At 42.4% G+C, this 16283-nt stretch overlaps 5 protein-coding genes across 5 annotated transcripts; 2 read left to right on the forward strand and 3 right to left on the reverse strand.

The window, feature by feature from the left end:
- The first annotated feature begins 3120 nt into the window (after window positions 1-3120).
- Window positions 3121-4066, forward strand: LOC130713965 (uncharacterized). Its single transcript, XM_057563790.1, has 3 exons — window positions 3121-3657; window positions 3750-3851; window positions 3933-4066. The coding sequence occupies exons 1-3, from the start codon at window positions 3586-3588 to the stop codon at window positions 4050-4052; spliced, it is 294 nt and encodes a 97-aa protein (XP_057419773.1). The 5' UTR covers window positions 3121-3585; the 3' UTR covers window positions 4053-4066.
- A 118-nt stretch (window positions 4067-4184) lies between these two features.
- Window positions 4185-5859, reverse strand: LOC130713964 (protein MAINTENANCE OF MERISTEMS-like). Its single transcript, XM_057563789.1, has 3 exons — window positions 5570-5859; window positions 4725-5485; window positions 4185-4632 (listed from the first exon to the last, which is right to left on the reverse strand). Exons 1-3 carry the CDS (start codon window positions 5799-5801, stop codon window positions 4297-4299), a joined length of 1329 nt encoding a protein of 442 aa, XP_057419772.1. The 5' UTR covers window positions 5802-5859; the 3' UTR covers window positions 4185-4296.
- LOC130712151 (uncharacterized) lies at window positions 5809-7538 on the reverse strand. The gene is made up of 3 exons (XM_057561990.1): window positions 7314-7538; window positions 5900-6602; window positions 5809-5816 (listed from the first exon to the last, which is right to left on the reverse strand). The coding sequence occupies exons 2-3, from the start codon at window positions 6591-6593 to the stop codon at window positions 5809-5811; spliced, it is 702 nt and encodes a 233-aa protein (XP_057417973.1). The 5' UTR covers window positions 6594-6602; window positions 7314-7538.
- A 993-nt stretch (window positions 7539-8531) lies between these two features.
- On the reverse strand, window positions 8532-11666 carry LOC130714041 (uncharacterized). The gene is made up of 4 exons (XM_057563897.1): window positions 11323-11666; window positions 11189-11249; window positions 10941-11085; window positions 8532-8995 (listed from the first exon to the last, which is right to left on the reverse strand). The coding sequence occupies exons 1-4, from the start codon at window positions 11528-11530 to the stop codon at window positions 8738-8740; spliced, it is 672 nt and encodes a 223-aa protein (XP_057419880.1). The 5' UTR covers window positions 11531-11666; the 3' UTR covers window positions 8532-8737.
- A 2508-nt stretch (window positions 11667-14174) lies between these two features.
- LOC130712054 (uncharacterized) lies at window positions 14175-15790 on the forward strand. The gene has a single exon (XM_057561884.1). It carries the CDS (start codon window positions 14294-14296, stop codon window positions 15524-15526), a length of 1233 nt encoding a protein of 410 aa, XP_057417867.1. The 5' UTR covers window positions 14175-14293; the 3' UTR covers window positions 15527-15790.
- The last annotated feature ends 493 nt before the right edge of the window (window positions 15791-16283 follow it).

Raw genomic sequence — 16283 nt, forward strand, 5'->3', positions numbered from 1 at the left:
AATTTTTGCATGCTTTGTTTGCTTTGTTTATGCCTTGTTTTATGCCTTATGCCTTGTTTATCCTGAAACAGCGTTTCCCTTTGAAAGATGATCTTATGAAATGGGTTCGCGACATTTCTATGGCAAATAATTTTGTTTTGGTGACAACAAAGTCTGATAGTGGTGCGAAGGGAAGAAAAGAATATGTCATTTTGGGGTGTGAGAAGCATGGTGCGTATATTCCCTACAGAGAACCGGATCTTGTTGAAGGAACGTCAACACAAAAGACAGGTTGTCCTTTTAGGCTAAAAGGACGACGTACGAAAGATGATAAAGGTTGGTGGTTGAAGGTGATGGACGGTAGACACATCCATCTCGCAGCTGAGTCACTAGTTGGCCACAATTACGCTGGTAGACTGAATAGTGAGGCGAAGGAGGACGTGATAAATCAGGCTAAGACTTGGGTTCCACCTAGAAAGATGTTGGCGTCCTTGAAGGAAAAAGATCCTTCAAACTTAACTACCATCCAACAAATTTATGGTGTTTGCAAGCGGTTCAGACAATCCGTTCGTGGGTCACTGACAGAGATACAATACTTGCTGAAGAAGTTGGACGGTGAGAAGTATGTTCACTTCGAACGAAATGAACCCGGATCGGAAGTGATTAGAGATATATTTTGGGCTCATCCGAATGCCGTCAAACTTTTCAACACATTCCCATATGTAGTGATCATGGATTGCACATACAAGACCAGCAAATACAAACTACCCTTGCTCGAGATTGTTGACCTGACCTCCACGGATAAAACATACTCAATAGCATTCTGTTACATTGGCAGTGAGACCACAGAGGACTACATTTGGGCATTGGAGTGTATGAAGTCTCTGATTTCCGACCAATCCAGGTTGCCTAGAGTGATTGTGACGGATAGAGATCTTGCTTTATTGAGTGCTGCTTCACAAAGCCTTCCCACCACCACCCATTTACTATGCTTGTGGCACATCAACAAGTGTGTTTTGGCAAAGTGCAAAGAGTATGTTGGCACGGATGATTTTGCTCAAGAGGTTATGGACAAGTGGGCCGAATTGGTAGATGCTCCAACAGTTCCAGAATTTGAAGTTCATTGGATTGAATTGTTTAACATGTGCAAGCATAAACACAAGTTGAAATTTGTCACTTATTGTTCTACTACATGGTTGGTCCACAAGCAGAAATTTGCCAAGGCATGGACAAATCATGTGATGCATTTTGGAACAACAACAAGTAACAGGTACAAAAATTATGTTATGACTTGTTATATGTATTTCATTTCATAGATTATTACAATATTAATTCTTACATGTGCGTTGTTGGTTTGCAGGGCTGAAGGTGCACATGCCAGCTTGAAGTTGATGTTGCGGAACAGTAAGGGTGACCTGGCCACATCATGGAATGCGTCGCATAGTTTGACCACCAATCGCCACACTGAGATAGTAGCATCGTTTGAGCGCAGTATGAATAAAATTGATCACCTTTTCAATACCCCTTTCTACACAAATATTAGGGGATTTGTGTCAATCAAATGCCTGAAACTCATTGATGCTGAACTGACAAGAATGCGAGCCTGCGGCGGCAGATGCGATTGCTTATTGAGAGAGACTCATGGACTACCTTGCGGTTGTCAACTTGCAGGTTACCGGTCAACCACTCTCCTCTCAACTACTTCCAATTATTTATGTTTGTGATTCAATGTAACATGTCTGTGAACTTGCAGATTATGAGAGGATTCCGTACGAGGCCATTCATCCATTCTGGAAGAGCCTAAGTTGGGAGCATGTACCTGTTGCAGATACTGGCAGCTCAGATATTTGCGGACTAAACCATGGAGAGATGCACCCAGAAGTTGAGGCACTGGCACGTTATTTCCATTCTTTGGATACTGGAGGGCAGAGTATGGTAAGGAGGAAGCTTCAAGCGATATATTGTCCTGAAAGGAGTACACTATGTACTCCTGAGCTTCGGATAAAGTCCAACCGCACTCCTAAGTTGAAAGAGAGCAAACAACCCAAGGGTCGAGCAATAGGATCCTTGACTCGTGATCCTTCAGCGTTTGAACTTACAGACAAGAAGATTAAAGAGGAAAAGAAGTCTTCACAACCAGCAAAGAGGAAGAAGCGCGTGAAGAAGTCTGATACAAGCCATTTCATGTGTAACTTTCCAGCCTTTCTCCATCCATATATTGGCACAATTACAGATGTTGAGGATGATGGTAACTGTGACTATAGATCCATTGCTGCATTAATGGGGCATTCCGCCGGTCAGGACGGTTGGCCTTGGGTTAGGGCTACATTGATACAAGAACTTGAGACCAATGTGGTAATGTATAATAGGATGTGGGGCACAGATGTTGTTTATGACTTACATAATCGTCTCACTCTTCCTATTGGTGACCCGGCCACCCCTGACAAATGGTTTCAACTGCCAGAGATGGGATACCTTGTTGCCACAAAGTACCAATTGGTTCTCGTATCCTTATCCTCTATGGGTTGTAACACATACTTTCCACTGATAGGAGCCGGCCCACGAGATGAGCATTCTGTTATAGCTATTGGACATGTGATAAATCACTGGGTACAGGTATATTTTGACCAAATACACTAATATTTTAGTTGCCTACTAGCTTGTCGATTAATTTTTGTATGTGGAAGTTATCTAATTTTATGGTTATTCTCTAAAATGCAGCTCCAATTAACTCCTGGACATCCTATGCCGACTATTGCTCCCCAGTGGGAATGGCACAATGATCTTGCCTCCAAATACTGGCGCAACCTATATGGTCCACGTTTAGGCATGTATGATGCACAATTCCAAGCTTGGCTTGGTGCTTTTAGTGGTCATGCGGACTATGTGGACATCACCACAGATTGAATGTTCTTGTATTGTGTAATATTAATTTGTAAACTCTCTGTAATTTGGTAGAATGTGGCCCTTATCACAGGTTGTTGTTAATGATGAAAATCTAGACATCATCGTAGATTGGCAGGTTCATGCGTGTACTTTTGGTAATGTTAATTTGATGCACTTTTGGTAATGTTAATTTGATGTACTCTTGTCATTGTCATTTTCATTTTCATTACCCTCCACCACCAACCCTGACATTACTCTCAACCACCAGCCCCAACCACTCTTCTACCATCCACCAGTACACCTTAAATGTTTTGACCGCACGCCTGAGCTATAAATATCTGTTGTGTCTTGCCTCTTCTTCTTACTCTTCATTCCTCATCTTCCTGTCTATTGTGTCTTGCCTCTTCTTATTACTCCTCTTTCTACACGATGGAACAAGACCCAAATCCATTCCTCCGCCATTGCAAAGGTCAAAGCAACAACTCTGGCAGCTCTCGTCCTCTCATTCCTGGCCCGGCTGGCGCCATCCAGGCTGCCATGTATGCCCGTAGATCCACCCCTAACACACCACTCATTCCGACCCAGGAAATCGTGAGGCGTGTGCTAGATCATGGATCAACCGAAACCGATCCTGATTTCAACTCACATGCTTAGCTATCAGCCCTGCAAGAGTGGGGAATAGCCACTCCGCTGGGCTCTCTGACAGCGAACGTTGAGAGGATGAAGAATGTTGTTGCTGTTATCAAATCTTGCACTCCCAATGGGTTTGGAGATGCGAAAGTTACCCTCAAGGTATGTCTTGTCCTTGCTTTTGTAAGGCCTTGTTTTTGGTCCCCCTTGACTAACCGTTCTAATTTACTTCTCAAACGATTTCAAAAATTTAGGACCCCACGGGTGCTGTTGATGCTAGCATCCACCGCAAGGCATTTACTCACAGTGAATTTGCGAATGACATAACTGTTGGATATGTTCTCGTTCTCCAAAAGGTCTGAAACCTAAACATGAAACTTGCTTCATTTTTTGGACAGTTAAGCATGGTTTAATTAAAGTATACATTTCACATGCAGGTTGCTGTGTTTGCACCTAGAGGAACTGTTTGTTATCTTAATATAACATTGCCCAACCTAGTGAAGGTATTCCCAAAAGATTGCGGACCCCATGACTTCATCGATATCACAGAGGAATAATTTTGTTTTCGGTGTTGCTTATGTTTAATTTGGTTGTGTAACCGTTTAACTTATTGTCATGGATTACTACATGCTTTGAATTATTTATATGTTGTCGTTGTTTCTGTTTTTTTCATTATAAGAGTCATAATATTAAGACTAAAAATATAACACATGTAAATAAAACGAGGCAAGAGTCATAACATAACATAAAAAGTCCTAACATATACATAATAATGGATCCCACATAACAAGTGTAATAAAATCACTCTCCCCGACCCCGCCCCCTGCGACCTCTGGGTCCACGAGCTCGACCTCCACGAACACCCTCTCCAGGATCACCCTCTCCACGAGCTCTGCCTCCACGAGCTCCGCCTCCACGGGGTCTGCCTCCACGAGCTATGCCTCCACGAGCTCTGCCTCCCGCAGCTGCGGCTCCTCGAATAGCAGAAAAGGCAACTCCCTGGGTACCAACGAAGGAACTCCGTCGAAAGAGATCGAGCGCCCTCTCCGTGAGGATCCGGGGCTGTGTCCCTGGAGCAAGAGCACCTGGCACCTCCAGGGACTGCTCCAACAACTCCACACCCCTACGTATGGCAGACTGCATAAAAATAATATACAAAAATAATTTCATTAACAAAAATCACAATTGAATGAATAAAAATAATATACAAGTTTAGAATCCAAACTTACCACGGCACTAAGCTCCTCCCTCCTATCCTCAGGGATGATGAACACATGTGACACTCTGCTATACCACCTCATGTAACCCTCCACCGCCTCTCCCGGATATGTAGCAGGTATCCCCTGAGGGCGGAGGTGCGGCTCAAACTCAGCATAGGCAGCATCTGTGGTCTCAGCAAGGGACCCCGTCGTCTGGATCTCAGAGGGGTGTCGAGGGATGTCCTGTATGAAGCCAAACTGGCGCATAACCCGCTCTGGTAGATGTCGGCTCACAGACCGGCCGTAAGGTGTCCGGATGTAGCCGGAATAGAGGGCCCTGGGATCCCGCGGTCGAACATCTCGATGGTCCTCAAAAGGGGTCCATGTGATATCATCCACTGTAAGCTCATCGAGCATGACTCGTCTCTCATCGAGTCCGGAATGCGCGATCCGAGACGTGGACCACCGCTGCGCCCTAGGCTGGTCCTGTGTGTAGCCGGGGACCTCCGTCCTGATAATGACGCTGCTGGATATGTACTCATACGCCCATGACAGCACGAGGGAGGTGAACCCACCGATCTGCGCTGTCTTCCTGCGGGATGCACGACTCAGCTGTTCGTACAACGAAACCAGCGCAATCGCACCCCACGCGTACTCCGACACGCGACCGAGGTCCTCAAGCATCCCGATCCAGTAGACAGTAGTGTGGTAACCACCACTCTTGCTGGCAAAGAGGGTGGCACCAAGCTGGTTCACCAGCCAGATCCTAGCAGCATCCTCATAGCGTCCCCCTACAATGAAATGAATTAAGTTAACAGTTATTAATAATACTCTAAAAATAAATACAACTTAATAAAGTAATTATTAAGACATACCATCCATAGCAGACGTGTACATGGTCTTCAGAGTAATGAACCGAATGTTCTGGCCACCCGCCGCCTCAAACTCAGCCAGATAAGCAGCAACAGATCCTCCCAGGAGCTGGGCGCAGAGCGCTGCAACCTCGTCTCGCTCCCCTCTGCCCGGAGTGTAGAACCTCGACCCTGTGGGAAGATGGAGAAGAGCAGACACATCGTCCAGGGTGATAGTCATCTCCCCGAACGGCATGTGGAAGCTACTCGTCTCCTCATGCCATCTCTCAACAAGGGCCAGTACGACAGCTGGGTCTGTCTCTGGTAACCCGCACCAAGGCAGGTGATACAAACCCGTCTGCTGCAGCAGCTGTCGCACATGTGTGTGGGCCTCTGAGTCGCCATCACAGGGGAGGTTCCATACCTTCCCCCCAACAGTGGCCACCCTCAATGTCTGACGGTCCACGTACCGCGGGTCTGTGCGAAGAAGTGCCTGCCACGTCCAAGGAGCCTTGTGGTCAGGATAATGCGCAAGAAGCGACAGATCCTCAGGCCCCCCGGGAAACGGTGCCACCCTCTGGATGAGGTCGTCATCCGCACCGCCCTCTGCACCGCCCTCTGGCACCACATCTGGCATAACATCAGCAGCATCAATCTCCTCCTGCAGAATAAGAGGCTCCTCCTCCTCACCACTAAGCTCAGAAGAAGAAGAAGACTCCTCGCCACTAGGCTCAGAAGAAGATGTCTCCTGACGAGGTAACTCAGCCATCGGAGACAACGGAGCAGGGTCCAGCTCAGCCGGAGCCCTAGTAGCAGACGGAGCGGGGGTAGCTGACGGAGCCCCGACCGGAGTAGCAGATGGAGCCGGGGTAGCTAACGGAGCCTCGACCGGAGTCGCAGATGGGGATGGAGACGGAGCTGAAGCCTCTACCGCCTGAGTGGCTGCAATATGGTCGCCGCGCCTGGTAGAAGCATGCAAGCGCTCGTGTCGATCCGCTGGATCCTCACTAGTAGAAGCATGTCGTGACCTCTTCCTCCCGCCCTTCATTCTCGCTATCTGTGCAAAACAAACAAATTTAACAATACTTGTCATAATAAGTAAAGCATTTTCACATATGAGCATATCATTTGAGTCATTTTTTAACTTAATCAGGAAATTTCCAATCAATCGTTTAGCAACTAACCATAGGAAAAGGAAAATATAGAGAATTAGTTGTTAGTTTGCATGTGAATGTGATTAAATTAAATTTCTAGCTGTGTTAAGGTCAAGCAACCATCATCACAAGCAAACAAAAACAATAAACAACTTTCCTAATTACAACACATGAAGCATATGATTTGAGCGCTTAATCTTTTCCAATAAACAATAAACAACTTTCCTAATCACAACACATCAAATCTATCTTGATCTTTTCCAATTCTCAACAAATCAGCAAAGTAATCCTGGAAGCTAAATACATGCCATGGTTAAATATTGGAAATAAATTTTGGAAGTCTGCACTGTCATACTGTCATATCGGAAAATCATTTTCCATTACCATATCGGAAAATCATTTTCCATTATCATATCGGAAATTGATTTTCCGATATTACAGTAAACCCAGAAACAGACCCAAATGCACCCCACTCGTGCCCGTACTCGTTTCATGGAATTTCAGGCAACAAAACACAACAAAACCTACCTCTAATCATCAATCAACTACCCTAGTGTTCAACCATTGACCTAATTCAAACTTCAAATGTGAAAATCATTGAAATCAAAACTTACCTTTTGAATGTAATGGAATGGGTCTTTGTGGGAGCTTTGATGATGATTAGAACCGACCTTTGAGATGATTGAAGTGGTGGAACCGAGCTTTGAGAGAGGATGCGATTGAGGGAGGGAAATTTGGGTTTTGAAATAATGGGTTTCAAAACCCAAACTGTCGTGTTTATATGTTTTAAACACGATCGGTAAATGATTACCCGTTATAGAGTCGGGTAATTATTTACCGTTTTTAATCAACTGGTTTTCTGGTAATTTCGCCCCCCAAGGTGGGGCGGGGGGCCTAATGGGTGGGGTGTTAAACCCAAATCCCCACTTACTCACCTTCCAACATGTGTGTCTGAAAATTTGTTGGGTGACTGTGAATGGCGTTTGCCAAATCTAACCCTTTATATCCGTTTTCTGTTATGCTTATATCCGTTGTTTTTTATGCTTTGGAATGTGCGTGAAAGTCCATTGGCTCTCTCACCAACGGAAAAACAAACAAGAGCCTAAATCTGATCATAAATTCATAACGCATTTTTGTTAAGAATGGAGAATCTGATACTAGAGCATTGGACAAACCATTTCAATTCATGGCCTCGCGGTTTGTGGGCAAATATTTTACTAATGTAGTGACAGAGGCATGGAGTGATAGCATGGCAGCAAGCTGTTGAGACTTTTCAGAGTATGATCAAAGAATGGAATTATAACCATTATGGAAACATTTTCTACAAGAATGAGAGACTTTTAGCCAAAATGGAAGGAATCAATTGCAGTATGGGACAGGGAGCAAATAGAGGTTTTTGGAAAGGCTCCACCAGAAACTCTGCCTCTAGTGTTCACTATGGAGCATGAGCATGCATATTAAGAAACCATTTTACATATGATTTTAAAATCACAATCAATTATGCGAAGAATCTTCAGTGGCATCTTAGTTTTAGAATTGATTCTAAGAATGAGAAGCCGATCTGGACATGTTATAAGAGGTGCGAGTTGCAGATAGAGAGAAGCTATTAGTGATCAAGGCTACCCTAGGGGAAATTTCCCATTGGGATTTGCTAGCAAGATCAAGGACGGAGTTTACATTCCAAATAGCGATAAGCTCGAAAGACTAAATTTAGCTAAGATCAAGCATGCTATTTTTCATTCCCAAACCACTTGGGGTTAAAGGGAATGAGGATACTTGAAAATTTCATGTTGGACATGTTCACATGTAGCCAATTTCATACAAAGTTTCAATTATCTTGTCATACTCATGTAACATTGGAAAAAATTGAAAGCTTGGATTGCCATTAATAAATTCTAGGCAACAAAGCTTAGTATGAGAAGTACATAAGGTCACATTTGTCACTATGTTTGTCCATAAAAATAACACAGGGTTAAACAACACAAAGAATGCTAGAAGCATAAAAGAAATGCAGTAAAATCTTTTTTTCCCCTTCAAATTATTCGCTTCCAGACCCAATAGCCATCAAAAACTCCCCTTCACACACAACTTCACCTCCAACATATGCCTTCCCTTCCATCTTTGCAATTCCAAATCGCTTTTGCAGTTTGATAAGTGTCATTCTCATGACTAAGGTGTCTCCTGCAATCACAGGCTTCCTAAATCGCACTTTGTCTATTCCTGCAAAGAAGAAATTCTCACGAGAACCTCCCACTTCAGGTGTCAACATAACCAGACCGCCGACTTGTGCCATTGCCTGCATAAAAGACCCACTCACATTCATCACCACTTCAAGAGAAGATTCAACAGAAACCTTGTAAGATTTTCCCTTCATTTCTATGAGATTGTTATAATATAAACTGTAGACATTTTTTTATTTATAAAACGCTGGTGAACTGGGCCTTTATTTGCATTTTGCACAAAACAAGGTACTCAAAATTATCAGCTAATGTAGAAAATTGCAGAAACTTTGTTTTCTGTCTCAACACAAACTCTTTTTATAAGCAGCAGGGTATTGAATATAAATGAGCCTATTATTCTACAGAGAAATTGAATGCAACTAAGTAACATGGTCCAATCAAGATGATGGCGCAATATTAGCTCAAGAGACCAGACAGATATTGGACTCTTACCGATGTTTTCTTGCATTCAAATCAGCCCACACTTCAAACAAACCTAAGCTAGACACCAAGGCAGGCATCCCTGGTTATTTTATGCTTATGAAAGACAAGTAAATAAAATATGAAGGAAAATTGACATCGAAAGCAAAAACCTCCGAACACATATATTTGATTCATTACCAATTGAGATTCTATAAACATTAAGTTTATTACAACTGCATCAATCTCCAGCTCCAAATTTTGCACGAGTGGTCCAGAGTCCAGACACATCGTTCCAAATTTAAATAGCAATTTCATTCATTTTATGATATTTAAACCTAGAAGGGTATGGGAAGTTAAGCAAACGCGATGATTTGTAATCTTCTATGTTCTATCTTGCCCTCTAGTTGATCTTACCATACTTCTTCAAACGTCTAAAAATGTCAAAGAATACATCATGCAAAATATGGTTTTCACTATAATTTTGTTGAATAAACCAGGTTTTGATTTTGACCAGTAAAAAGATGAGGGCCCAAGGCATGGGAATGTGATACATGTTTAACTGCCATACTTGATACTCCAACATAGGAAATGCCACAGAGGAAGTGTACTGCCTTTAACAGGTGAAAGAAAAGACTTATGCCTATGCTGATTTTCATAATCATATGCATAAGACTCCTATAAAGTCAGCAAGTAAGTCTATATCTAACAACAGTTGATTTAGTTTAAAGTATACTGCAATTTGCAATTTTTGTACACAGAAATCCAAGGATGGAAATTCCCTTACTTTCTCACCATACAAACAACCTCAGTTTAGGGGTACTTTTTCAACAAAGGAAAGAAAACAACAAAATATGAGCTTACTACATGTTGTAGAATCTAGTACTGAGAAAATTGGTTCTTGAAAAATGAGGGGATAAAGAAAAACTACATCCTATAATTGTAGTATTGCTACTACAAACAGTTACCACAAAAGCAATCATGCATATATAAGCAACAAAAGTTAGGCAGGAACATCTATTATAGATGTCCCTAACATTTTATATATAGATATAGAGCACATATTTTTTTTTTAATCACAACCAGACATTCTGAAAAGTTGATAACCGTCTCTTAGCCACTGGTTGGAAACCATAATTGAAAAATCGCTTGCTATTGCTTCAAAATTTCAATACAAGCAATCACACCGACATTTCAATAATTCAAGAGATCTTGTCTATAAAAAAAAGCTGATCTAGAATGTGTTTTTAAAGTTTCAAATGAAGCAGCAGAGCCTAGTCAATTCCTTTATCCAAGTATAAGCCCGTTTGGATACTCACTAAAGAGCACTTATTGGAGTGTATCTACTAGAAAAAAAACACATAAGCTCGAATTAGTGCTCTTTGATCTGCATCGAAACGGACTCTATACAACTAAACAAAACCACCCTGAGGCCTGAAACACACTCATTCAAGCAGCAGACATTTAATCCAATAAAAAATACAGCTTATCACAGGCCATGTGGCAAAGAATTGTATACTTACACAATCAAATATTCACAAACGCACGCAACAATGGAAAGGAAACATTAAAAAGGATGGCCTCATTATAGTCTTTAGTTACCTCAACCATGAGAACACCAGGCATGATTGGCCTTTCAGGAAAATGCCCAGGAAAAAAGTTATCATTGATTGTCACATTCTTTATGGCCACAGCAGAAACTCCAGGGTTGTATTCAATCACTCTATCCACCAGAAGAAATGGAAACCTGAATGACACCACACCAAAACAACAACAAAATTTAAACTCAGAAAGAAAAAAATGGGGTAAAAGAAAAAGCAGTCACATCCACTAGAAAACCAAAGTTTTACCTGTGGGGCAGAACATTACGAATCTGGTTGATGTCCAATACGGTTGGAAATGCAGGATACCCTGCAACAACAGCAAAACCATCAGATCATGAGAAAAAGGGAAAGTGAAAAGAAGCTGAAATCATGTGACATACTTAATTCAATTGGGGTTTGTTCTTTTGGGACATCAGCAGATTCTGATGAACAAAATGTTGTGACACGTCGTTTGCTGGCGGTGGCGAGAAGGGGCAGAGATCTTGAGGTGGGGAATCTGAGAGATGAAGATTTGGGGTCTGAATGGGAAGCAGGGAAAGTGGGAGAGGTGGGGAAGATGGTGGTGCTGGAGAATGCAGTGGCGGCCATTGTTGAAGAGCTTTGGGTCTTCACTCTACACTGTTGAAAAGGGTAGTTGTAAATGCAGTTTGTGGGTACATTGGTTTATTGTTATCTAAGATGGGGGCATTACATTGGCGAAGGTAACAAGGTTTGCATTCATTCATGGACGGAGTCTCCAACGTTGTTTGTTCAACTAGAAAATTAAATTAGCTCACTTTTCTCTTGTCATCATTTACAATTTTTTAGGTGAAAAAAAAAAAGATAAAAGCTTTAAACCCTATAAAAGGCTTGGTTAGGTAGGGGGGAAGAAATGTCTTATAATATCAAAATATTTATGAAATTTTAAGTAAAAATGATTTATATTTTTGTAATGAATAATGATAATATGGGGCTAAAAGACCATAAATCCTTGTCTTGTTTAGAGGGAGTTACATGCATCAAACATAGAGGCAACCGAGCTAAAAGTAGGAAGAGAATCAAAAGTCTTAAAAGGGGAAAACTTATTAAACTCATTCTTAGCAAAGGTGTATGGAATTGAGTTTGCTTTTGGGTATATATACTTTCAATAAACCATTAAACTTTGATTGAGTAGTCTATTAATATCCTTCACTAGAGCATAACAAGGGTGAGGGTGAGAGTCCAAGCATCTCTTGTTTAATAGACTTATAGCCACTTCTAGGTTTGAATCCACAAAAACATTAATAAAACCCATGTCAAAAGCTAATTTGAGACCATGTAAAATGCCCTCATAACTTAGCCTGCAAAATCAAGTATTCACTAAGCTTTGCTGAAAAACAAACTAAAAGCTCCATCATGATTCTCAATAACTCCTCCATAGGTTGCATGCTTAGTCAAAGGATTAAAGGAACCATCTAAATTAAGCTCCACCGACGGGGGAATCCATCTTCGATGGAATTACTTATTCATCCTAGTCATAATAAAACCATAACCTGAATCAGAAACACTACAGAAATACAACTAGTTTCCCCTATATATATATATATATATATATATATATATATATATATATATATATAGAGAGAGAGAGAGAGAGAGTCGTGGTTGCCGGTAAATTTGTCTAAGGTTAAATTCTTTCATCAAGGATCTCCTTGGTGTTTGTTTTTTGGTATGATGCTTGATATTTGTGGGGAGCTCGAAATGAGCTTATTTTTAAGGAGTTTGGAGAAGTGTGGAGGAAGTTTCTAGAAGGTTATCCCATATTGTTCAAGGTTTTTAAGGAAAACTCCATGAGACTGTTGCCACTGGTTGCAAGGGAGGCGCTGCCCTTTTGGGTTATAAGAACAGGAGGATCCCCTTCGAGGTTCTCTTTCTCGAACTGAGCATGGAGCTCGCTGTTATTGGCTTTATTGGAGGTGGTTGTGAGGGGGTTCCGTGCCCTTGTCCTTGCCCTTCCCTTTCTATGGCTAGCAGTGTTTTGGGCGAGGGCCTGGTAGTTGCGGAACAGGTTCCAAGGATGGAGTGTCGGAGGAGAGGCCGACCAAGGAAAGATGGTGCATCAGGGATAAAGAACTTCAAAAAAAATTGTATATTTTTGTTTATATTTATTTTTGTAAATTTATCTTTCCTTAGCGAGTCTTATTAGTTTATATTTTTGTTAAGGTAGAGTTTAGGTTAGTATTGGAGTTATGGATGAGTAAGCAACTTAAAAAAAAACAACAAGACTCGCTATGGGATGAGGATTCCTCAGGGATGCCTTGTTAAGGGCTTTGAGAAGTTTTCTTATGCAGATGGAAACAATCTCGATTTCCAAGTTGAGGATTCCTAAATGATGCCTTGTTAAGGGCTCTTGAGAATTTTTTTTATGCGGATGAGAATGATGTCAAAAATCATCTCAATAAAAAGTTAAGGACGAGGGTAGAGATCATTTTTCCTGCCTCTCGATGTCCCACCCTTATCCATTGATTCTTGGAGTAATTAAAAAACTTACTCCAAATCTTTGCTATTGATTTATTAGATAATAAAGAGTGAGATTATAACCTTTTTAATCCCTCACGTGACCTATCCTTACATTGTGATGTATACACTGATCGGAACCAACCACATACCTCATGCGAGAAATTGCTCACTTGTAATGAAAACTTTACAATTTGGATATGTTGAATGTCTGAGAAAATATTTTAAGTGTTAAATTCAATACGTTCTAGTTGAACGATTAGCTTTATATTTTAAATTGCTTGTTTCGTAAACTTCACTTATTATGTGATTAACTTCATTTAATGTTATTTAAACTTTTGTAATTGAATTAGATTTAATTGCATTATCGCTTGTATTGAATTATATATTTAATTTCAATTTTATTATATTTCAATGACACGCTCGGAGTCTCAACGGAAACTTGTCGGAAAACAGAGAGTACGAATGAAACGAAAATTCACCCCGCCGCAGAAGATGACAGAGATAGAGGACGGGTGCAGAGACGTCAGCCGCCCCGCCACGCGCATGTGCCATCCATAGGCATTAAGCTTAAGAGTGTTTTTTCACAATTCACTCATGGTCTCCGAGAGGACTCGAAGGGTATAGAGAAGACAAAATTCACTCCGCCATAAACAATGACGGTGACAAAGGAGGGGTGTTGGGACGAAAGCCATCGTCACGCGCGGGTGCCATCCCTAGGCTAACTTAGCCTTAGGTATTAAATGTTCATGATCTAGACTACACATGCCTTGCAATTCAATTCACCCTTGAGAGAGAGAGAGAGAGAGAGAGAGGACAGTGTGTGTGTTGTGGAGAAGAGGAGTATAAAAATCACAACAGTAACCGCAACACGGCATGGAATTCCACCGCAACAACTCATCTCCGTCGTCATCAAACTCCTCCTCCATGAGCGCCGCCGGAACCCCAAACCCTCAAAAAACCGACGACCCAATGCACTCATGGTGGGAATCCGTCTCCAAAGCCCGTTCCCGCATCCACTCCCTCGCCACCATCCTCCCCAACTCTCACTCCTCCGCCCTCTCCTCCCTCGCCGACTCCGAACGCCCCGCTCTCTCCCTCCTCTCCTCCCTCGCCGCCTACTCCGCCGTCTCCTCCTCCCTCTCCGGCTCCCAATCCGACCCCCTCTGCCACTGGCTCTACGACACCTTCCTCTCCTCTGACCCCCACCTCCGCCTCGTTGTCCTCTCCTTCCTCCCTCTTCTCTCCGGCCTCTACCTCTCCCGCCTCCACCACCGCCACGACGACAACAACCACCATGATCCGCCTTCGCTCTCCGGCTTCGAAGCTGTTCTCCTCGCTCTCTACGCCGCCGAGACCAAATCCCGCAACGGCAAACCCCTCATCGCCACCGTCCCCGACCTCTCTCTCCCTTCCATCTACCATTCCCCTCTCCGTAAACCCCAAAACTCCAACGCTAACGCTCCCTCCTCCGTCGCTGTGATCTCACCACCGCTTGAACCCCTCCTCGCCGTGAAATCCACCAAGCGCGCCTCCATTGTCGGCGCCGCGTTACAGTCCTACTTCTCCCAGATCTCTCATATGCCCTCCTGGTCCAAGCTCGAATTCTGCCGCTTCCTCGCCGGATGGGCCGGCCAGGACTGCCCCTGCCGGAGAGACCTCGATCGCGTCCCATCCAACACTTTAACTCTGACCCTTGACGACGACGGTGACGGTGGTGGTAGCAATGGCGGTTGTGACCGTGAGATTGAGATTGAGAGTGTTGGAGAAATGATGGGGAAGGTGCAGATTCATGATTCTGATGGGTTGGCCAAAGGGGATAGGATCCCTTTGCCTTGGGAGATTCTGCAACCGGCGTTGAGGATCTTGGGGCACTGTTTGTTTGCCCCATTGAACCCTCAAGAGGTTAAGGATGCTGCATCTTTTGCTGTTAGGTGCTTGTATGCTAGGGCCTCTCATGATTTGGTTCCTCAGGCTATTCTTGCCACCAGGAGTCTCATTCAGCTTGATAACAGGGCCAGGGACGCCGCGAAAGTCGCCGCTGCAGCTACAAATCCCAACACCCCTACCAAAGTCAAGAAACCTGAAATACTTTTGGTCTCAAAGTGAGTCCTTGCTGCTGTGCTGTATAGTTTATGGGTAGCAGCAGTTCAACACCATTTTCAGCTGGATATTGTGATTGTAAGCAGAGTTTGATTTTGTATTATAGAAACTTCATAGTTCTGGATTTTATTATTGCTTTTCTTTTATAGATTTTAAGTTATAAATGTTTTTACCGAGCGATAGCAACCTGTTTTAACTTTGTTTAGTTGATGGAATTATCTTGTGCCTTGGTTGTGCCCCTGGTTTATTGTAATGCATGTGGTTGTGCTATTTCTGTGTGGTGTGAAATGTTATAGTAGTACCTTGTCAAGATTGAGAAAGTTGAATGAGGTTTTTTTTTATGATTCATAGTTAGTTTTGATGGAGCTTTTATTTTCTCTAGAGTATAGTGGTCAGGTTAGGTTGTTTTGATTTGCTAATGTGAATAATTTGCTCACTATTCAAATGTTATTAAGTTACTGTGTATCTATCTATATGCATATTGTCAATGTTTGCGGCAAAATCTGGTTCTCTTGTATTATCTTTATGGATTTTTGGTTAGTTTAGGGTTCCTATATATATTCAACTTGTTGCTATGTCTGATCAAGATATTGACAATATGATAAGGACTACTATAGTACTCCCTCCGTTCCTAAATATAAGACCTAGTTTCAAAATTTTGAAGTTCCTAAATATAAGACCTAGTTACAATAATCTAACAAAAGGTTTTGTACTCTTCCATTTTTACCCTCCACATTAATTATATGTTTTCAATTCCCAAGTT

This window comes from Lotus japonicus, chromosome 4, assembly GCF_012489685.1.
Source record: "Lotus japonicus ecotype B-129 chromosome 4, LjGifu_v1.2".
NCBI classification, from domain to species: Eukaryota; Viridiplantae; Streptophyta; class Magnoliopsida; order Fabales; family Fabaceae; genus Lotus; species Lotus japonicus.

What these genes read in the sequence shown, in the direction of transcription:
- LOC130712054 (XM_057561884.1), top strand. Translation starts at nt 14,294, where the DNA reads ATGGAATTCCACCGCAACAACTCATCTCCGTCGTCATCAAACTCCTCC.
- LOC130712151 (XM_057561990.1), bottom strand. Translation starts at nt 6,593, where the DNA reads ATGAAGGGCGGGAGGAAGAGGTCACGACATGCTTCTACTAGTGAGGAT.
- LOC130714041 (XM_057563897.1), bottom strand. Translation starts at nt 11,530, where the DNA reads ATGGCCGCCACTGCATTCTCCAGCACCACCATCTTCCCCACCTCTCCC. An exon ending in ACAAACCCCAATTGAATTAA is followed by an intron (nt 11,250 to 11,322) that starts GTATGTCACATG and finishes CTGTTGTTGCAG; the next exon opens with GGTATCCTGCATTTCCAACC. An exon ending in CTGGTGTTCTCATGGTTGAG is followed by an intron (nt 8,996 to 10,940) that starts GTAACTAAAGAC and finishes TCTTTTATGCAG; the next exon opens with GCAATGGCACAAGTCGGCGG.
- LOC130713964 (XM_057563789.1), bottom strand. Translation starts at nt 5,801, where the DNA reads ATGCCGTTCGGGGAGATGACTATCACCCTGGACGATGTGTCTGCTCTT. An exon ending in GTACACGTCTGCTATGGATG is followed by an intron (nt 5,486 to 5,569) that starts GTATGTCTTAAT and finishes ATTTCATTGTAG; the next exon opens with GGGGACGCTATGAGGATGCT. An exon ending in GGGAGGAGCTTAGTGCCGTG is followed by an intron (nt 4,633 to 4,724) that starts GTAAGTTTGGAT and finishes ATTTTTATGCAG; the next exon opens with TCTGCCATACGTAGGGGTGT.
- LOC130713965 (XM_057563790.1), top strand. Translation starts at nt 3,586, where the DNA reads ATGAAGAATGTTGTTGCTGTTATCAAATCTTGCACTCCCAATGGGTTT. An exon ending in ATGCGAAAGTTACCCTCAAG is followed by an intron (nt 3,658 to 3,749) that starts GTATGTCTTGTC and finishes TCAAAAATTTAG; the next exon opens with GACCCCACGGGTGCTGTTGA. An exon ending in ATGTTCTCGTTCTCCAAAAG is followed by an intron (nt 3,852 to 3,932) that starts GTCTGAAACCTA and finishes TTTCACATGCAG; the next exon opens with GTTGCTGTGTTTGCACCTAG.